Source organism: Bombyx mori, chromosome 8, assembly GCF_030269925.1.
Source record: "Bombyx mori chromosome 8, ASM3026992v2".
Taxonomy (NCBI): domain Eukaryota; kingdom Metazoa; phylum Arthropoda; class Insecta; order Lepidoptera; family Bombycidae; genus Bombyx; species Bombyx mori.
Genome location: NC_085114.1, coordinates 1,927,815 through 1,948,779, shown reverse-complemented (window position 1 = coordinate 1,948,779; position 20,965 = coordinate 1,927,815). Strand labels below are relative to the sequence as shown.

General features: G+C 40.4%; 1 protein-coding gene and 1 long non-coding RNA gene across 3 annotated transcripts; one reads left to right on the top strand and one right to left on the bottom strand.

The window, feature by feature from the left end:
- On the bottom strand, positions 1-20,924 carry LOC101746249 (ras-related protein Rab-23). Of its 2 annotated transcripts, none has more exons than XM_062669651.1 (6): positions 20,907-20,924; positions 14,270-14,466; positions 12,671-12,833; positions 7,495-7,574; positions 6,209-6,378; positions 1-1,379 (listed from the first exon to the last, which is right to left on the bottom strand). In XM_062669651.1, exons 2-6 carry the CDS (start codon positions 14,422-14,424, stop codon positions 1,270-1,272), a joined length of 678 nt encoding a protein of 225 aa, XP_062525635.1. In that variant the 5' UTR covers positions 14,425-14,466; positions 20,907-20,924; the 3' UTR covers positions 1-1,269. The 2 variants fall into 2 exon arrangements, with proteins under 2 accessions (XP_062525635.1, XP_037877345.1); XM_038021417.2 differs by lacking the exon at positions 20,907-20,924 and adding an exon at positions 18,685-18,703.
- LOC134199197 (uncharacterized) lies at positions 19,300-20,117 on the top strand. The gene is made up of 2 exons (XR_009973583.1): positions 19,300-19,629; positions 20,062-20,117. It is a non-coding gene; the product is annotated as an uncharacterized LOC134199197 (long non-coding RNA).
- Positions 20,925-20,965: the final 41 nt, after the last annotated feature.

Below are 20,965 nucleotides of genomic sequence, written 5' to 3'. Positions count from 1 at the left end.
TTGTTCGCCAGATAAATAGATAAAAAATCCCGAGCTGTTTTTATTCAAAGGTATCCTATAATATTACCAAACGAATCTGTGCTAACATTTACAAAAAACTTACGACTATTATCTATGATTTATACAGAGTACGAAAACATCTAAAACACAAAGCTTATAATAAAACACTTAAATTTTAACATTGTGACACACGGATTTAAATTCGTATTTTTTTTTTAAAAGTAATAAACTAAGAATATATATTTATTTGTTATATATTCATCGGATGTTTTTAATTTTACAATTACAAATTTTATAATAAAATACAATGCCAAATGAAAAGTCGAACCACGCAAGTCGTCTCTCAAACCAAAACAACATTAAAAGTAGTTTAAAGACTTAAAAAACACGCTCCAAAAGCAAACCGAATTAAGGATTCAAATGATAATTTCTGGTAATCTTGGTCAGAGTATTAAAAAAAAAAAGTAATTAAATTATTGTATTTTCTCGTTTGCAAAATTTTAAATCAATCCGTCGTCTTGTATTTTTAATTACTTTAAAACATTCTGTTAGATACTCATACATGTCACCTTTAGAATTGAAGTGGCCTAACTAAAATTTTTTAAGAATATAAGTTTGAACGACTTACAAATGTGTTGCTGTGTATTCTATAAGATTACAAAACGAAATTTTTAAAATTAAAAATTAAATTTATATTTTAGTTTAGAAAAGAACAGAGCACTGACACTGGCCGTCTCTTTTAAATTAAGCGCATACTTTAAACTTTAAGGTATGCGCAATAAGGTTGAAAGTATTAAAATCTGAAACCGTGAAAAACTACAATTCTTCAATTACATTTTTTATGTTTACCAAAATAACAAGAATTTTGAATTGAGACACTTCAATTCTTAAGTCGCGATATGTAACGTTAATAAATAACGTGCAAAATATGTATTAACTATATACACGTCATGAAATTCCATTACAAAGAAATACATTTCTTAGCAATGTTTACTGTTTTTAAATTTTTTATGCAATACACAGGTTAATAGACCTCACAACGTGAAAGCCCTCTGCCTTGAGACATGAGGCCGTAGTCTCAACGTACAACGGCTGACCCACCCTTCAAACCGGAAGGCCCAAGTAGGGTGGTACCTACCTACAGAATATTTATTTTGATAATTTTCTCCCACTCTCTCCTCTATAATTAAGAAATTAAATTTTACCATCGCCACTCCCTGTATCTGCACCGGTCAAACAAAAGGAACGTTCGAACTACCTCAGTAAGCACTACAATATTCTACACGCGTTCTTGAGGACGTTTCTCTTCTTGGCACCAGCCCGGTGCTTCGTCGGCCGCAGTAATATCGTCCCGTTGCTATTGTGGTTGGCGAAAGTACCTGAAAACAAAATGTGATTCTCTCAATCAATACCATGTGCTGTGACTGTTGTAATCTATGGTAATTTTATAATACTGATTTATGTTAATCTATGGTCATAGAACAGACAAGGCTGTATGGGCTTAGATCCCCTTGCCTTTCCTAATAAGGAAAAATTGTACCAAAAAAAGTCTATGGTCACTTGTTTGAAAATGTCTGTTATGGTTCTTTTTTTTTATTTTTCCTTTAATATAATTGTCTAATATGGTCTCTTTTTATTGAAACCTCAACAGTGACGTTTTATCTGAAGCCATACGAACTTGAATGACTACAGGGTGCTTTAAATTTTATTACTGGTGGTAGGACGTCTTGTGAGTCCGCACGGGTAGATACCACCACCATCATCATAGGCCTTACAGCCCAGAGAGGGCCTGGTCCAGTATGTCTCTCCAGACTACTCTGTTCTGGGCTTCCTTCTACCAGTTCTTGACACCGATAACTTTGAGGTCGTGCTCTGCGCCATATAACCATTAGTGTTTAGGCCTGCCACGACTTCTGCGGCCATCTGGTTTGCAATATATTAGATACCACCGCCCTGCATATTTCTGCTTCTGAAGCAGTAATGCGTTTCTGTTTGAAGGGTGTGGCAGACGTTGTAACTATACTGAGACATTAGAACTCATATCTCTAGGTGGTTGGCGGCATTTACGTTATAGATGTCCACGTAACACCAGGCGGGCTGTGAGCTGCCGTACCACTCTCTCGTCCTGATCGTCGAACGACGACCGGGTATCGAAGAGTTTGGCGGTATATGTCAGCAGATTGGGATGGATTGCGTGAATTTTACGCATCCTACCCATGGGGGCGGTTCTGCTTTTTCTCTGCTGATCCTGACGTCTGTGCGGACCGTCTTAAAGACGTGGTGCTCCAGGGGATGGAATTGTTTATTCCCTCCTCTGAAGTGCCCGTTGGGGGTCGCAGCAGACCCTGGTATAACAATGCCAGCAGGGATGCTGCACGCCTCAAGCGGTCCGCATACGTGGCATGGGATAATGCCAGGAGACGTCGGGATCCTAACATCTCAGGGGAAAGGCGGAAATATAACGCCGCTTCCAGGTCCTACAAGAAGGTAATTGCCAAGGCGAAGTCGGAGCACGTCGCTAGAGTTGGCGAGCGATTGAAGAGCTATCCCTCCGGGAGCCGTGCTTTTTGGTCGCTCGCCAAAGCTGCAGAAGGAAACTTCTGCAGGTCTTGTCTCCCACCACTGCGCAAGTCCGATGACAATCTGGCCCACAGCGCGAAAGAGAAGGCTGACCTTCTGGTCAAACTCTTCGCCTCGAACTCGACTGTGGACGACGGGGGTGCCACACCACCGAACATCCCCCGGTGTGATAGCTCCCTGCCAGATATCTGCTTCACAGTGTGCAGTCAGGCGGGAGCTCCGACTCCTGGACGTCCATAAGTCGAGTGGGCCAGACGGCATCCCCGCAGTGGTTTTGAAAACGTGCGCCCCTGAGCTGACACCTGCGCTAACGCGTTTGTATCGCCTCTCTTATTGCACTAATAGGGTTCCGTCTTCATGGAAGACCGCCCACGTCCACCCTATCCCCAAGAAGGGTGACCGGTCGGACCCATCGAGCTACAGGCCTATCGCGATAACTTCCTTGCTTTCCAAGGTGATGGAGCGAATTATAAATACACAACTCCTGAAGTATCTTGAAGATCGCCAGCTGATCAGTGACCGACAGTACGGTTTCCGTCACGGTCGCTCAGCTGGCGATCTTCTTGTATACCTTACTCACAGGTGGGCTGAAGCCTTGGAGAGCAAGGGCGAGGCTCTTGCTGTGAGCCTTGATATCGCGAAGGCCTTCGACAGGGTCTGGCATAGGGCACTTCTATCGAAGTTACCATCTTACGGAATCCCCGAGGGTCTCTGCAAGTGGATCGCTAGCTTTTTGGATGGGCGGAGCATCACGGTCGTTGTAGACGGTGACTGTTCTGATACCATGACCATTAACGCTGGCGTTCCACAAGGTTCGGTGCTCTCCCCCACGCTTTTCATCCTGTATATCAATGACATGCTGTCTATTGATGGCATGCATTGCTATGCAGATGATAGCACGGGGGATGCGCGATATATCGGCCATCAGAGTCTCTCTCGGAGCGTGGTGCAAGAGAGACGATCAAAACTTGTGTCTGAAGTGGAGAACTCTCTGGGGCGAGTCTCCGAATGGGGTGAATTGAACTTGGTTCAATTCAACCCGATAAAGACACAAGTTTGCGCGTTCACTGCGAAGAAGGACCCCTTTGTCATGGCGCCGCAATTCCAAGGAGTATCCCTGCAACCTTCCGAGAGTATCGGGATACTTGGGGTCGACATTTCGAGCGATGTCCAGTTTCGGAGTCATTTGGAAGGCAAAGCCAAGTTGGCGTCCAAAATGCTGGGAGTCCTCAACAGAGCGAAGCGGTACTTCACGCCTGGACAAAGACTTTTGCTTTATAAAGCACAAGTCCGGCCTCGCGTGGAGTACTGCTCCCATCTCTGGGCCGGGGCTCCCAAATACCAGCTTCTTCCATTTGACTCCATACAGAGGAGGGCCGTTCGGATTGTCGATAATCCCATTCTCTCGGATCGTTTGGAGCCTCTGGGTCTGCGGAGGGACTTCGGTTCCCTCTGTATTTTGTACCGTATGTTCCATGGGGAGTGCTCTGAGGAATTGTTCGAGATGATACCAGCATCTCGTTTTTACCATCGCACCGCCCGCCACCGGAGTAGAGTTCATCCATACTACCTGGAGCCACTGCGGTCATCCACAGTGCGTTTCCAGAGATCTTTTTTGCCACGTACCATCCGGCTATGGAATGAGCTCCCCTCCACGGTGTTTCCCGAGCGCTATGACATGTCCTTCTTCAAACGAGGCTTATGGAGAGTATTAAGCGGTAGGCAGCGGCTTGGCTCTGCCCCTGGCATTGCTGACGTCCATGGGCGACGGTAACCACTCACCATCAGGTGGGCCGTATGCCCGTCTGCCTACAAAGGCAAAAAAAAAAAAAAAAAAAAAAAAAGAGCTCGTCCACCCATCTAAGCAATAAAATGTAAAATCGAGTCCCGTTTTCGCGACACGAATAATAAGTCACGAAAATCGCCATTTATCTCGCCATCATTAAGTTTCAGCTTCGGAAATGTTCTGCGAACATCCCGTACGCTAGACATTAGAACATCACTCGTCCGTGACAACGTAAGCTGTAAAATATTCGAACCTTCGGGAATAATATCGAGGACCTAAGCGACATTTTTGCAACTTTCCCTTTATATAATAGTTTAAAATTTAATAACGAAAAATACTTCTACAGCTATTTTGAATGTAGTAAACTTAATTGAAGTTCAAATAAAAACATCGAACTGTTGATGCTAGTAAGAAATAAAATGCGCCTTTAATTACAAAAATAATAATATATCGCAAAATAAACGAAATGTTGCTTAAACCTTTCACCCCTCGATATGATAATAAAAAAACGTCAGATTAAAACTGTAAAAATAGTTTTCCTTATAAGAACGAATGGATAAGACCGTTTTTTTTTTTTATATTTTAGATTTAATATACTTAGGAACCCCAAAAAAAAAAAAGAAAAATATACGTATACGTAGCAGTGTTCCACAATCTTATCAATCCAAAGAGCCAAAATATAGATAACAAACAAATCAAATTTATTTATAGAGCCATATTATTGAAGTGAAACTTCTAATGCGACTTTTTTTCTTTTTCTTCCGACCTAAGCTGGTAGTCTAGAGAGGCTATTCCAGCGGAACTTTAACTAGTAGGTGAGCTCACGGGGCTCAAACCTGACGACGATGCTAACACGAACCCTAGCAAAGAGTCGTGCTTCGCAGAATCTACCACCGGATCGGAAACGCGACCCACTGAGAAGATCCGGCGAGAAACTCAGTGGGCTGTGTCTGAGAGTTAATTTACTCGTCGAGCCCTTCGTCGCAAGCGACGGGTTCGACGAGAACGATGACCGGTGCTTGAAGTACCTAGAACTACTGCTTTTCATTCTTTCCGCAGGATCGGGAATGTAATGCGACTTCCAACAAGGTTGCGTTATACGTTTAACGCTCCTGGGGAGGGGGAATAGAAAGAGACAGAGAGAGAGTGAACGCGCGGCACTCGAACGAATGAAGTATTAAAAAAAATATTCATTTTTCTATCTATAACTTAAAATAGGTATATATAATATAAATGTTGAAGATGTCGCATCTCTTATACAGCCGGGCAGCGGGGCAGCCGTTGTAACTATACTGAGATCTTAGAACTCATATCTCAAAATAGGTGGCAGTATTTACGTTGTAGATGTCTATGGGCTCCGGTAACCGCTCAACACCAGGTGGGCCGCGAGCTCGTCTACAAACTTAAACAATAAAAAAAAAAACAAAATGTGTGCAATTCACACGTGGTAGAAGTGAAACCTTCCAAAATTAAAATACAATTATCCTAAACGTCTTAAGTATATGTAAAATTTTGTCATTAGTAAATAATTGTAAGGTAGCGCCCTCTGTGAATTGATATTTTAATTTCACGTATAATCCTAAATTAAAATTCACTACAAGAGCTTTCATACACACATTAGTATTAAAAAATCTCACAGATGGCGCTGTATTAAATAGTATGTATATTTCTGTCTCATTCTTTGTATTTGTGTCTCTTACCTGTCGTTTTTTCCGTTGCATCCGGTTTGAAATCACAACGATTCTAAAGAAGTTTTCACTTCAAAAAGTTAACTTTAACACGATCGAGAAGTTAAAAAATTCTCACTAAGCACAGAGTTAAGACTGTCGGTCTCACGCTCACCTATGGCGGGCGTGACGCAGCGGCTGGCGGCGTCGGCGTCGTCCCGCCGCGCGTCGGCCAGGCAGCGCGCCGCCAGCGCCCGGAACACCGCGCCCACGTTCACGTCCTCCTTCACCGACGCACGCATCAGCCGGCAGCCGAGCGCGCGCGACACTAGCTCCGCCTCGTCTCTACACGCCATTTTGAATTTCAAATAAACGATTTATCTGTTTTAACGTTATAAGTATATACTACTACGGTTCCCTCTGTATTTTGTACCGTATGTTCGATGGGGAGTGCTCTGAGGAATTGTTCGAGATGATACCGGCATCTCGTTTTTACTATCGCACCGCCCGCCACCGGAGTAGAGTTCATCCATACTACCTGGAGACACTGCGGTCATCCACAATGCGTTTCCAGAGGTATTTTTTGCCACGTACCATCCGGCTATGGAATGAGCTCCCCTCCACGGTGTTTCCCGAGCGCTATGACATGTCCTTCTTCAAACGAGGCTTGTGGAGACTATTAAGCGGTAGGCAGTGGCTTGGCTTTGCCCCTGGCATTGCTGAAGTCCATGGGCGACGGTAACCACTCACCATCAGGTGGGCCGTATGCTCGTATGCCTACAAGGGCAAAAAAAAAAACTAGTGGTCCCGCTAGAGGAGGCCTAGGGGGCGTAGTCCCATGCGCTGGTCCGATCAGATTAAGACGACTTTGGAATCCAGCATCAATGTCGCTATCCACTGCGCGGAGGACAGGAGTGAATGGAGGAACATAGTCCTAACAAAAGTGCTCAGTAAAGGTCACGACCCTCAGCACTTAGGAATACGACGCACCGAAGAGTGGTCCCTAAGTAGTCGTAACTCGACTATAATTAATTGAAATTGTAAGTTTGTACACTATTATGATTCTATTTTCAAAGGCTATTTATTGTACTTCTATAATCACAAATTTCGCCAAGACTACACTGTAGAAAAATATTAATAAAGACAAACAATATTTAATCTATTCTCAATTTGACCACAGACGTCAAGACAAAAGTTTGACAATAAAGAAATAGTATGTATGCGTGTGTGCGTCAAATACATGGTAGTGTGTGTAATGTTTTTTTTATTGATTTAATGTATTTTTTAGGCATAATTTTAAAAAAATATTAACATTCTGCACTCCTTTTCTATATTCTCTATAAGGGTGGGAAATTTCATACCTCACCCTCTGCGCAATTTTCGTAAAAAGCGATACAAAGTTTTTGTTTCACGTGTTAATATATAGATTTGACTATTAAATAATTAGTAAACACTACTCACGGTCCAACCACACATTGATCCATTAAATCGATTTTATTTTGAACGATTATCGTTGGTATTTCGCCGCATTCATTCTCCACCTGGAAAAATAATAGTGTAAATTACAAATACATTGCTACAAGCTGTTGGTCTTGAGAAACTATTTCAGTGTAACCTTAACTAGTAGGTGAGCTCACGGGGCTCAAACTTGACGGAGTTGCTAACACGAACATTAACGCTGGGGAATCCATTTACGGATACCCGGTCCGGGGGGGTAACGAACCGGGTTATGTCGAACTCCGGCGCCTCCTGAGAGGAAGAGGGGGACGAGGAGGGCCAAGGTCCTCCACCTCCCCGAATTCCTCGCAAGAGACTACGCCTTGAAAAAGGCGCGCGAAGCACTTGCCCCGCAGAACGTCTAACATAAACTAACACGAACCCTAGCAAGAGCCGTGCTTCGCAGAATCTACCACCACCGGATCGGAAACGGTACCCACTGAGAAGATCCGGCGAGAAACTCAGTGGGTTGTGTCTGAGAGTTAATTTACTCGTCGAGCCCTTCGTCGCAAGCGACGGGTTCGACGAGAACCATGACCGGTCCACTAGAAAGAAAATTGCATAAGAGATACCTTTTATGAGTTTTAAGAGTAATAAAAAAATACAACAGTAAAACAATTTGACATTTCGTATTTCGATATAATTTATTTAAGATATTTTAATAGTTAAAAAAACACTTACAAATGTTCTATTACACACTAATGTCTTTAATTAAAATATCTACATATTAATACGTGAAGCAAAAACTTTGTATCCCTTTTTACGAAAATTGCGCGGACGGAGGAGTATGAAATTTTCCACACTTACAGAGAATAAAGAGAAGAAGTGCACAATGCTAATATTTTTTAAAAATAATGCATGAAAGATACATTAAATCAATAAAGAAAAACTTACACACACTACATACCATGTATTTGACGCACACACGCATGCATACTATTTATTGTCAAACTTTTGTTCTTGACGTCTGTTGTCAAATTGAGAATAGATTAAATATTGTTTGTCTTTGTTAATATTTTTATAGTGTAGTCTTGGTGAAATTTGTGATTATAGAAGTATAAAATACAATCATAATAGTGTACAAACTTACAATTCCAATTAATTATAGTCGAATTTCGATTACTGCGGGACCTCTAGTTATAATTAATATCGCTTAAGGTTTCAATGAATTTTAAACTTTTTATTTTATTTCAACGAATCAAATTACAATTTTAAAAGGAATATATTAGAAACGTTATTAAAAAAAAGACAATGAAACTATAAACTAAACTTAGAGCTAATTATTACTTTTAGATAATTATTCAAATTAAAATACAATATTTATACATAGTACATACCTAATTATACCTAATTAAAAATATTAAGTGAAATGTAACTGAAACAATATTGAAGATTTCAGATAAAATCGGACCGTGACCAAAAAAAACAACCAAAATACTGTATTGCTTTTGCGATTACAAAAAATGTTTATTCACATATTGATCAAATGAGGTGACGTAAGCTTATTGGAATTATATTCGACGAGTGAAAGGCTTTTTGGTTTAAGCGACATTTTTACAACTTTACAGGACAGCCATTTGAAGTTTAAAATTTGGAAAAAATATCATCAAAAAAAAGAACCTTCTTCAGCCATTCCAATAGAGTAAACTTAATTGAAGTTCAATTACAAAACATCGTACTGTTGATGTTAATCTATCCATAGTATAAAACAAAGCCGCTTTCTCTGTCCATATATCTGTCTGTCCCTATGTATACTTAAATCTTTAAAACTACTCAACGGATTTTGACGCGATTTTTTTTAATAGATAGAGTGATTTAAGAGGAACGTTTATATGTATAATAACATCCATTAAATAGTAGAGAAATCAATAATAAATTACAGTTTCCGAAGCGAAGCGAGAGCGGGTCGCTAGTATCAAATAAAACGTACCTTTAATTACAAAGATAAATGTCGCGTAATAAACGGAATGTCGCTTAAGCCGAATAGCCACTCGATATAAATAATCACGGAAATAAAACAGATAGCATTCGATATTGATCCGGTATTAATGTTCGAGCACACAATCCGGGCTTCCCTCTCTTCCGGTCATAATATCTATACCGTCCACGATCCTTTTGACCGTCGACAGCGAGCCTAAGAGCTTGGACAGCAGCACGCTACGCCCCTCCGACGAGCAATTGATGCCCAGAATGTAATCCTCGTTGACCCTCGTGAATATGTACTTAGCGACGTCCTTGTCGCAGGACCTGTAGAAGTTCTTCACCGAATCGCTCCCATAGTACAAGACGTTCACGATTTTGCCGGTGCTGTTCTTGTACGTGGCCCTGATGACCGGCTCCTCTGAAGGGAGGCTGAGGTTCGAGCAGCCGTTCCTAGCGGTTTCTATTTCGTATGTATCGAGTTTCTTGAAGGTTTGTACTTCGCAGGCGTTCCTCGTTCTCTGATTCGGGGGCCAGTAATAGACCGCGTACATTTGTCCCGATAACGTATCCAAATCAAAGTTCTCTTCGTTGTTGTAATAACTAAGGCATTGCGCTTCACTGCTCCGCGATATGCGACAATTAATCGCGCAGAAAAACGAAGTGATTATCAAAAAGAACACCACAGTTTCCATGTTATTCGATAGTACGTTGTATTCACTGCAATCGTTATGAATTTAGTCTGAAATGTGAGCAATTAGTCCGGCGGCAAGTAGGCGAACTGAGATATTATGTTATAACACGTTATTATCATAGCTGCGTGCGAGCGATATAACTTATCCGGGGTTCGCTGTTGACGCATTCAGGAAGTTCGGACTTGATGAATTTTTTTGAATTTATTTATTTATTTTTTGTTGGACTCACAAAAAATAATTTAATTTAGAGTATTTAGAATATAGTAACTAGTTTAATCCTTGTTTGTCAAAATCTACTATACTAGTATATAAATCTACAGTGGTTTTTACGGATGTTCCATTATAACTACTGAACCATGCATCCGATTGACTTGAAACTTGGTATCCATATAGAAAATACATGTACTTAATGGATGGGCTAATAATTTTTTATTTATTTGTGAAGGCTTTAGTGCGGAGCACATCTCTCCCATCACTCTCCCCCTCAGGACGCCGGACCGGCGGTCGTCGGCGCCACGACCACCAGCCCTCTCGTCAGGCTATCCGAAGCCCGCCTAGACTGAACGCGACTAATGAAGTTTTCACATAAAAATAATAGTTTAAAAAAACTAACAAAATACGCTTTTATAGAAACCCCACGCTTTTTTACAATAAATTCATTTTTTCTTACACTATTATTAATTCAAATTTATTAAAATATATTTTCAATTTTTTAGTTGGTTTTTCTATAAAAGCGTATTTTGTTAGTTTTTTTAAATTATTTATATTTATTTCTCATTTTTTCATTCTTTTTCTTTTTTTTTTTTTTTAAATATTGGATTGTCATCGGTCCTCAATAAGTATACCAAATTTCGAGTTAATCCGACGTTGTGAAGGGGGTCAAAATCATGTTCAAAGATTCCGTTACATACATACATATGTCTGAAACTAATAAAAGCGTATTAAAAATGTTGTATAATATGCCCCCCCACATGCGCCGCCTTAATACGGTCGAGTTTTGTATCTGCACCGGTTTTAGCGTCGCGGGACACAAGTCATATGTCACGATACGTTATCTCCGGATCGTGCTAATGAACGCATAAAGCACTCTAAAATACGCAAGTAATTAAATCGGTCGGAGTTTGACGTTTACAAGTTTAAATTAGAGTTTTTGTTTACTTAGAGAGTCTCAGTTCACGAGTGCGGAGTATGGCGTGGTGCTGTTAGGCAAATGTGTTTCGCTCCTAAAAACACTGCCTATTCCTCTCTCGGAACATTAGTCAGTCGATTACAAAACGCAACCTAAATATTTAAAGTTACAAATAATAAAAAAAAAACCAAATATTTTTTATGTTTAAAAACTAAAATGTTTTTTTATTGAAAGACTTTCACTGTCAGACGGACCGTCATCTTCGCTTTCTGATTCGGTTGTTCAAAGGTATTCAAACCCCTGCATCGAATATAAGACGCATCACGAATACAGACGCTTAAAAACATTTATATTGTGTCAACCCTGAGGAATTCGTCGATATTCTTTCTTACTATTACGCGCTGGGGTTCGGGATAAATAAAAATTCCACCGAAGTATAAATTAAAACTGTATTAACACTTAGAACACTTAAAGCACTTCACAAACACTTTAAATTCTCAATTCCCTTCTTCCGCTTCGCTTCAGGTGATCCGTTCGCTGTTTCGCTTCGAGTAGTTCCGATTATTAACTGACTGCGTGCCATCTCTGCAACGCTTTTATAGCCGATACCACATCGTTAGAATTATCAAGAATATTCCACACAAGTCGAGTATTGTGTTTTCGTTACCTGACAATAGATGACGTTGTACGTATTGAGCTCTCTAGATGCTACTAGATCCGTCGATATTCGTTCGACTATTCGGCAATAGATGGTGTTACTCTTACCGGTGTAACATTACAAACATATTAAATTCTCCAACGAATATAGGGGTTTCTGTAGTTAGAATTTTATTTTCCTCAAACTTATCCCACTAGGATTCCTTTGAGTGTACGTTATAAAAAGCTAGACTTGAATGACAAATTGATCCAAAATTTGCCGCAGTTACCCGCACATTAAGATCCCGGAGACGTTCAAAATACATCAGCTCCAATTGATTAAGGCGATTAAGCCTTGAAACGTGGTTTCTATACACGTCATATCGGATCCTCCCGATCCACTAATGGTGCTTCTAGGTATCTCAAGCACCGGTCATCGTTCTGGTCGAACCCGTCGCTTGCGACGAAGAGCTCGACGAGTAAATTAACCCTCAGAAACAGCCCACTGAGTTTCTCACCGGATCTTCTCAGTGGGTCGCGTTTCCGATCCGGTGGTGGATTCTGCGAAGCACGGCTCTTGCTAGGGTTCGTGTTAGCAACGCCATTAGGTTTGAGCCCCGTGAGCTCACCTACTAGTTAAGGCGACGCTGATATAGCCTCTCAAGGCTAGCAGCTTAGGTAGGAAAAAAAGGATTCTATATCACGGATCTCTGTTGTCAAGAACTACTACTGTATTCATTCGAGCATAAGACAGACTTACTTTCAACTTCCAGGAGTGCAGCGCTAAGAAAGAGTCTCGGTCGGTTGTGGAGAAGGCGAGCACGCAGGCGTGGGCGCCGCGGTAGTACGCCTTGGTGATCGCGTCGAACTCCTCCTGGCCCGCCGTGTCCCACAGCATCAGTCGGACTTCCTCGCCGTCTATCCTGGAACGGCGACCAGGAAATCATACGACCTCATCGGAAGCTATACTCTGCTAATCATGAAACTCTTTAAAAGGCGAATCTTAACGCTGAAAGCGACACTTTGTGAACACACAAAAGTTCAGTCCAAAGGTCTGGTAGTGCAGGGAAGGTTAGGGGGTGTTAAGTTGTGCGGCAGATGTCCTGCGAGTTGCCGGGTCAAGGCAGCAACGGATCGTTCTGTATACTTTAGTAGTCGTCGTGGCCTAACAGATAAGACGTCCGGTGCATTCGTGTTGAAGCGATGCACCGGTGTTCGAATCCCGCAGGCGGGTACCAATTTTTCTAATGAAATACGTACTCGACAAATGTTCATGATTGAGTTCCACGGTGAAGGAATAACATCGTGTAATAAAAATGAAACCTGCAAATGTAGATAAGTATGAAAATGCTCGGAATTAAATAAAAATAACAATTTTGTTTTTCTTTTGATGTGTCCCCCGTCGGGCAGATTCCTTTTGTTTGTTTTCAGTTTCTTTTATACAAAGTTTAGGTCTTTTATTTATCGATTAAGGCACTACGAAGTCTGCCAGGTCAGCTTTTTTTTATTTTTATTTTTATTGCCTTTGTAGGCAGACGAGCATACGGCCCACCTGATGGTAAGTGGTCACCGTCGCTCATGGACGTCAGCAATGCCAGGGGCAGAGCCAAGCCGCTGCCTAGTTTTAAATAAATTATTATTAAAAGTATTGTTTTCATTTGCACGAAATCCCTTCGGTAAATAAACAATGAGTCATCATCCTACCTATCGAGAATTTGATGATCCGTCAAACATAAATGTACTGTGTTCAGGAATTGTTCTTAAAGTTTAGAGAGATTGGATGGAATTACTTTTGGGAGTTTTTCATGTCTGACGGCCTAAATTCACTTCGAGACACCAGGTAAGTCGCAGTCGTTATGTCTATCCTTAACTACAGACTGGAACTTACCACTGCTACGCGGCAAAATAAATGTGTAGCACTCTGGGACTGCGGTGGTAAAGCTATTGCATAGCATTTTTTATCAACATATGCGATTATAATTAGACAATAATAATTTAATATTAACACAATAATAAAATAGGACCACGTTATATTTATAAGCATTAACAAAGCAGCAAAACATTAACTGTACCCTTCACACTAATAAGCTAAATCGCTCGAGAGAGAGATGGGCAGACTTTTCATGGTGCGCATGCAGTGCGACGTCACGCCGCACTTATTCACAAACACTACACAAGCGCAACGTGTGAATGTGTTGAACGCGAGCTACACGGTAGGCGGAGTGGGGGGTATTAGGTTTTATTTTCGTTACGGAATTTCTTGATTCACTCAAAGCCCGCGATAAAACCTATGCAACTGCTTAAAAAGCTAACTTTGTTATTGAAGACAATAATTTAATTTTGTCCAGTGCATGCTTACTCGATCTGTCTCTCAAGAAAGTCGACCCCGATGGTCTTCTTGTAGTCCCTGGTGAAGGTGCCGCGGCAGTAGCGCTGTATCATACTGGACTTGCCGACTCCGCCGTCACCGACGATCACCACCTTCAGGGCCACCTCCAGCTCCTCCTCGCGCATCGTACGCACATCCGATCAACGGACATCAGGGATGTAGTGGTCCTGTAATTGATAGTAACCGTTAACGTTATGTCATATGCTATACTTGTAACTATACTTGTAATCTTAGAACTTATATCTCAGGATGGGTGGCGCATTTACGTCGTAGATGTCTTTGGGGCTCCAGTAACTACTTAACACCAGGTGGGCTGTGAGCTCGTCCACCCATCTAAGCAATAAACGACATTTTAACAATATCATTAAGTCGACCCCAAACGTCAACCTCACCTGTCCGTTGTGCTCCCTGCTAGGTAACGAAAGAGGACTTGGCGACCTAGCTGTGGCGGTATAACCACTAATTACTGGCTGGGCTACCTCCTAGAAGAGGCTTTAGTAATCTAGAGATCTAAATAATCTGCAAAAGGACTAGTGCAGAAGGCAAGGGGAAACTGCAACTAATCTTCCCAAGAAAATCAAGATATTTATTTATTTATTACAGGTCTATGGAATGAGCTTCCCCTCCACGGTGTTTCCCGAGCGCTATGATATGTCCTTCTAAATCTTAACTAATAACACCATGCACCCCACGCTTTTTTTTAAATGAAATATATTTTTTTTACATTATTTTCAATTTAAATTTATTAAAATTTATTTTCTATTTAGTTGAATTTTATATAAAGCGTGTTTTTTAGTTTTTTTAAACTATTGTTTATTTTTCATTTTTTAGTTAAATTTTCTATAGAAGCGTATTTTTAAAACTATTAATTCCTGCCTTATCGACTATAGATAAAAATGATATAAATAGGCAAAAATCTTATTTTGCAAATTGAATAATGGAATAATCTTATTAAATTAGTGTATTGTCATCAGTCCTCGATAAATCAACAAAGTTTGAATGAAATCTGGCCGTTTAAAGTGGGTCAAAATCGCGTCTAAAGGAGTCAGTTACAAACATACATACAAGTGAAGCTAATAATATAAAGCGTGTAAAAAAAAGGTAAAACCAACAGCCCAACTCAATATAACAATATAACAAATAATAGAAACAAAAAGCCAATTAAAGGTCCCCACCAATACAGACAATATAACTTATTTTATTAAGTATTCGAACAAAAATCGTGGTTTAAAAAAAAAAATTGCTTTTCATTATGATAGCTTGGTGTACAACACTAAAGCAAAACTCGAATATCCTAATCGAAGCAACACTAATAAAAATTTTTGGCGTGTGTTAGTTACCAAAAGCGTCGTACAATAATAATTGTAACTTGTACCAAATCGCACTCACGCTATGCCTCATTAAGTTTTTAAACTTTCGATACTTTTCTCTTTTAAGAATTTCGCTCGGTCATGCGACGAGATGAAGCATTGATTATGTCAATTTTAATGAGAAAACCGCTGGCGGATGTAAATAAATACGGGTATCTAATGAAACTTCGCTTGGGTTGACGGCGTTGATTCGTTTTTTTTTTTATTGCTAGATGGGTGGACGAGCTCTCAGCCCACCTGGTGTTAAGTGATTACTGGAGCCCATAGACATCTACGATGTAAATGCGCCACCCACCTTGAGATATAAGTTCTAAGGTCTCAAGTATAGTTACAACGGCTGCCCTGCCCTTCAAACCGAAACGCATTACTGCTTTACGGCAGAAATAAGCAGGGTGGTGGTACCTGCCCGCGCGGACTCACAATAGGTCCTACCACCAGTTTTTTCTTTTTTCTTAACTATTCGCTGGTAGCCTAAGAGGCTATTTCAGCTACGTCCGGACGGGTACCTTCAAAAACACTTAACAATAAAATATGGTTCAATAAATAATTCAATTTGCATATCAGCAGTTTTAAATATAAGTGTTGATTCATTTCAACCGCCGGACGCATGAGTAGGTATAATGTAATCAAAGCAAGAATGTAACTGAAGTCTCTTGTTATTTTTTTTATTTTTTATTGCCCTTGTAGGCAGACGAGCATACGGCCCACCTGATGGTGGGTGATTACCGTCGCCCATGGACTTCAGCAATGCCAGGGGCAGAGCCAAGCCGCTGCCTACCAAATTCTGAATGTACTCTTTCTCTTTCGTACGCCGTTGCCATAAGAGCACTGGGCGCGGCGGTTGGTAAGCTGCTCGGCTGTGCCCCTGGTTTTCCTCTTCTCCTCTTTTCAGTATGACAATCGACTTCTTGTAATACCGTTGTTGCCAGTATAGAGTTTGTAATAATCTTCAATTATGTTCCAAAACATATGTTGTTTCAGCTTGATGATCAGAAGTGCCTTCACAGAAATCAATTGAGGCCGATTGTCCGATCATTCGGACCACTCAACCATGATCGCCGCAGAGAGGGAGTGATGACAGGGATCTTCTGTTGTCACTTGTCCCCATTTTTCTATTCAGACCTATCTCTGCATTCACACCTTGGACACAATTCTCTCACAATTCCTCTTACACACAGCCCCACCAATACTTATTAGGACTTATAAGATCACAAAAATCGTAAAATATTTGTCTGGTACGTAAAGTGCCAGCAATACGGCCCTTATGAAAACCAGCCTTGTACACTTTTTAGATATTGTCTAGGTATATTTAATTCGTGTATCTCAATAATATGCTCTCATTAGTTTCTCGAAAATTTAATGCAAGCCACAAAAAATGTTGTTGGTTTTAAAAACAGAAGAAAAAAGTGTCACCTTTTAAAATTGACATAAAATGATTTTTTATGTGAGCACGTAGGTTCTACATACAGCCCTAATGTTTCTGATGAAGACGCAGATATCTGCTCCAGATGATACCTCGTAGCTTGAATACCCCGGCTACGTATTGAAGCACAACTTCCTGCGTAAAGCCAGGGTGTGTGTATTCGTCCGGGCTGATGTTTGTTGTCGCCGTCGACGAGGCCTCGAACATCGGAACCTGACCCTCTTGTGGCTACGCGTAGATCATGGGGGTTGTACCCGAGTTTACGTCTGCCTGTACAAGTCTCACAGCAGTGATGCAGGTTCAGCTCTGATTGAGCATGTGCAAGAGGGGACTAACCGCGTGCTTGAGCAGTACCCACCTACGGAGGTGGTGGTTCTTGCAGACTTTAACGCTCACCACCAAGAGTGGTTGGGGTCCAGAACCACTGACCTCCCGGATCGGGCTGGCTACGATTTCGCTTTGGCCTACGGTTTTTCCCAGCTGGTGACACAGCCCACCTGTGTCCCAGATATCGAGGGGCACGAGCCTTTTCTGTTGGACCTTCTGCTGACCACGGATCCGGCCGGATACAGTGTGATGGTCGACGCTTCGCTTGGATCGTCTGATCACTACTACCTTATCTGTGCTGCCGTACCACTCTCTCGTCCTGGTCGTCGAACGACGACCGGGTATCGAAGAGCCTGAGCAGATTGGGATGAATTACGTGAATTTTACGCATCCTACCCATGGCGGCGGTTCTGCTTTTCCTCTGCTGATCTTAAAGTCTGTGCGGACCATCTTAAAGACGTGGTACTCCAGGGGTGCTCCTGAGGTGCCGTTGGGGGTCGCAACAGACCCTGGTAAAACAATGCCAGCAGGGATGATGCACACCTCAAGCGGTCCGCATACGTGGCATGGTATGATGCCAAGAGACATCGGGATTCTAAAGTCTCAGGGGAAAGGCGGAAATATAACGCCGCTTTCAGGTCCTACAAAAAGGTTATTGCCAAGGCGAAGTCGGAGCACGTTGCTGGAGTTGGCGAGCGACTAAAGAGCTATCCCTCTGGGAGCCATGCTTTTTGGTCGCTCGCCAAAGCTGCAGAAGGAAACTTTTGCAGGTCTAGTCTCCCACCACTGCGCAAGTCCGATGACACTCTAGCCCACAGTGTGAAAGAGAAGGCTGATCTTCTGGTCAAACTCTTCGCCTCGAACTCGACTGTGGACGGCTGTGTTTTAGGCAGCGGCTTGGCTCTGCGCCCCTGGCATTGCTAAGGTCTATGGGCGACGGTAACCACTCAGCATCAGTACAGGTGTGCTCGTCTGCCTACACGGGTAATAAAAAAAAAATGCATAACCTGGTTCTCTTATGAAAGGGCGTGTGTGTCTTTGAATAGGTTGAGAGTCAACATTTGTCTGCTGGAAGAACTGATTCGACAGTGTCTTTCCGTTATTAAAACGATCAGAACATTATCATACTTCTTATATCTGGTATCGACATGGAGACTGTTAGAAATAAATTCATATATCTTATAGAGGAAGGCTTAACCATAAAAATTCAAATTCCTATTTTCCATAGCATTAGAAAATGTTACAAAATGTTATAGCACACACACCTGGTTTTCCAGAAAATACCCCATAGTACATTCGTCTTTTGACGAGTTATTACAAGACTGTCGAAAATAATCTTCCACGTTCCGTTTTCCACGAGATTAATAGCAGAATTCCGCTGTGCTCAGTGCTTAATCATGTTCCGTATTGTATTTACACTTTATACCTTCAGATGACGAAAGAAACAGAAGATATTTAAAATAACCACGTAATCCGATGATACTTCTTGGCTATTCATTCAGATCTAATTGAAGATTCCTTCTTACTTTAAGTTGCGCTAGATAAAATCATTACTTGGTTGAATACGCGGCACTTAAAACTAATGTTTTTAAATCGCATCAGATGAATCTTAGTCCCAGACAGGGGAACTACCTTCCAGTGGTTCAACGGCTGAATACTGGGTATGCATATCGGATGGCGGATTAACTTTAAAATTTCATCTTAAAACCAAAAAGGGTAAACTGAATTTTAGATTCAGGGTATTGGCTTCTAGATAAGTCACAGCTCTGTTAAAAATAAGCTTCTGATTTCGAACAGTTGTAAAGTCTGTCTGGACTTATAACCGTATACTTCGGTCCATTTGCAAATTGTCATGTGAAAGCTCTTGGCTATAAATCTATTACCATGACATGGGGTAAATTGGGATCCTGGGGTAAATTGGGACAAACCTGCGGAAGATTCTCAAAGTACCTGTAGCACGGAATCTACCTAATTTTGTTTATGTTAATATTTATCAATGTATAGAAGAAAAACCAAGTTAACTATGGAAGTACTAAATATGAGTTAAGTTGGTCCCAAAAATTCGTCAAATTAAATTGAAAATAGTGGTTGAAAAGTGCGTTTTAAAACAGCTTAAAGAACTTTTAAAAAAAGTAATATTATCGTTGTTTTTTCCATAAGATTACAGTTTATATAAGTTTTTAATACACCTGGAAATACCACAACAAACGGTAAGTTGCAATATTCTTATTTTAAATACAATATTTCGACAAAATAAAAAATGTATATTTTTTCCTTTCGTTTTGGGGAAAATTGGGACGTATGTAGGGTAATTGGGAACGAGACTAGAAAAATTAGGGACGAGAAAACACAAAATTGGAACGCTAAAAGACAAAATAGGGATGGCTTGTTAGGGTTGTCACTGATATCTTATAATAGATTTTTTAGCCTATACTATCACTTAATTGCGTGATGTAAAGAAGGTTAATGTGTTTATCAGTTAGTTTATGTAAGTATTATAGGTAAAAGAAAAGTATATATATAATTACTTTTTTTTCGCGACATTAACCTTGTAATATCTGCCCGGTCGTATGTTCTTTATAGCAATAAAAAAAATTAAAAGTAAAAAAAACTCAAACGAATCAAAACTTTTGTTATTTCAGAATCTATTCACGCGTCGAATCATGATTTTGTTAACATTCAAAACGCACACACAAATTTATTTGTGTGTGCGTTTAACATTAATTAAAAATCCGAGATATCCAATTATGAGTGAGTGAATTAATTGAGTTTAGTTATTTAGCTTAGAAAGAATTTCTTTTATTTTTGTTGTTTGGCAGTAATCAGATAAAGCTGTTTTTTTTTTATCTTATTCACCTGATAACTTACTCTTGCTCAAAGATTATTTTGAAAATGTTGATTAAATAAAATTGTATTATTGCATTTCCAGTCCTTTTGTTTTCTATTTTTTATTCTATTTTATGATTTTGTTTCAGAGTTGTGATTTTTAAGGAAATTAAATAATAATTTTCTAAAATATAACATGCACATACTTTTTTTGATCATTGTATTGTTGATTATCATTCACGTCACATCGCTTCGGAATAGAAACCAGCTTAATTTACACTATGTTGTGTATTGTGCTTAAATTATGGATTGTATTCATCATTTCGGTCCATATAAATAATTATATGGCACCTACCTATATATCGCAGTACTGCGAGTTGACAACCCTTACAAATATCACAATTTAACCCTTAACCGTGTCAATTTACCCCGGACGCTGGGTAAATTGGGACGGTCATTATTTTACCGATTATTTCTTTAAAATGAATAATTAAAATAATGTAACGGTTTTTATCACCTAGGTACGTTCAAGACTCAACTTATTTCTTTGGTTGAGCAGTGACTATTTAATTGGAACTATTTTAAAATTCAATCTGAAGGTCGATTTTGTCCCTATTTACCCCATTGTACGGTACTAATACGTGAAGCAAAAACTTTGTACCCCTTTTTACGAAAATTGCGCGGACGGAGGAGTATGAAATTTCTCACACTTATATGATA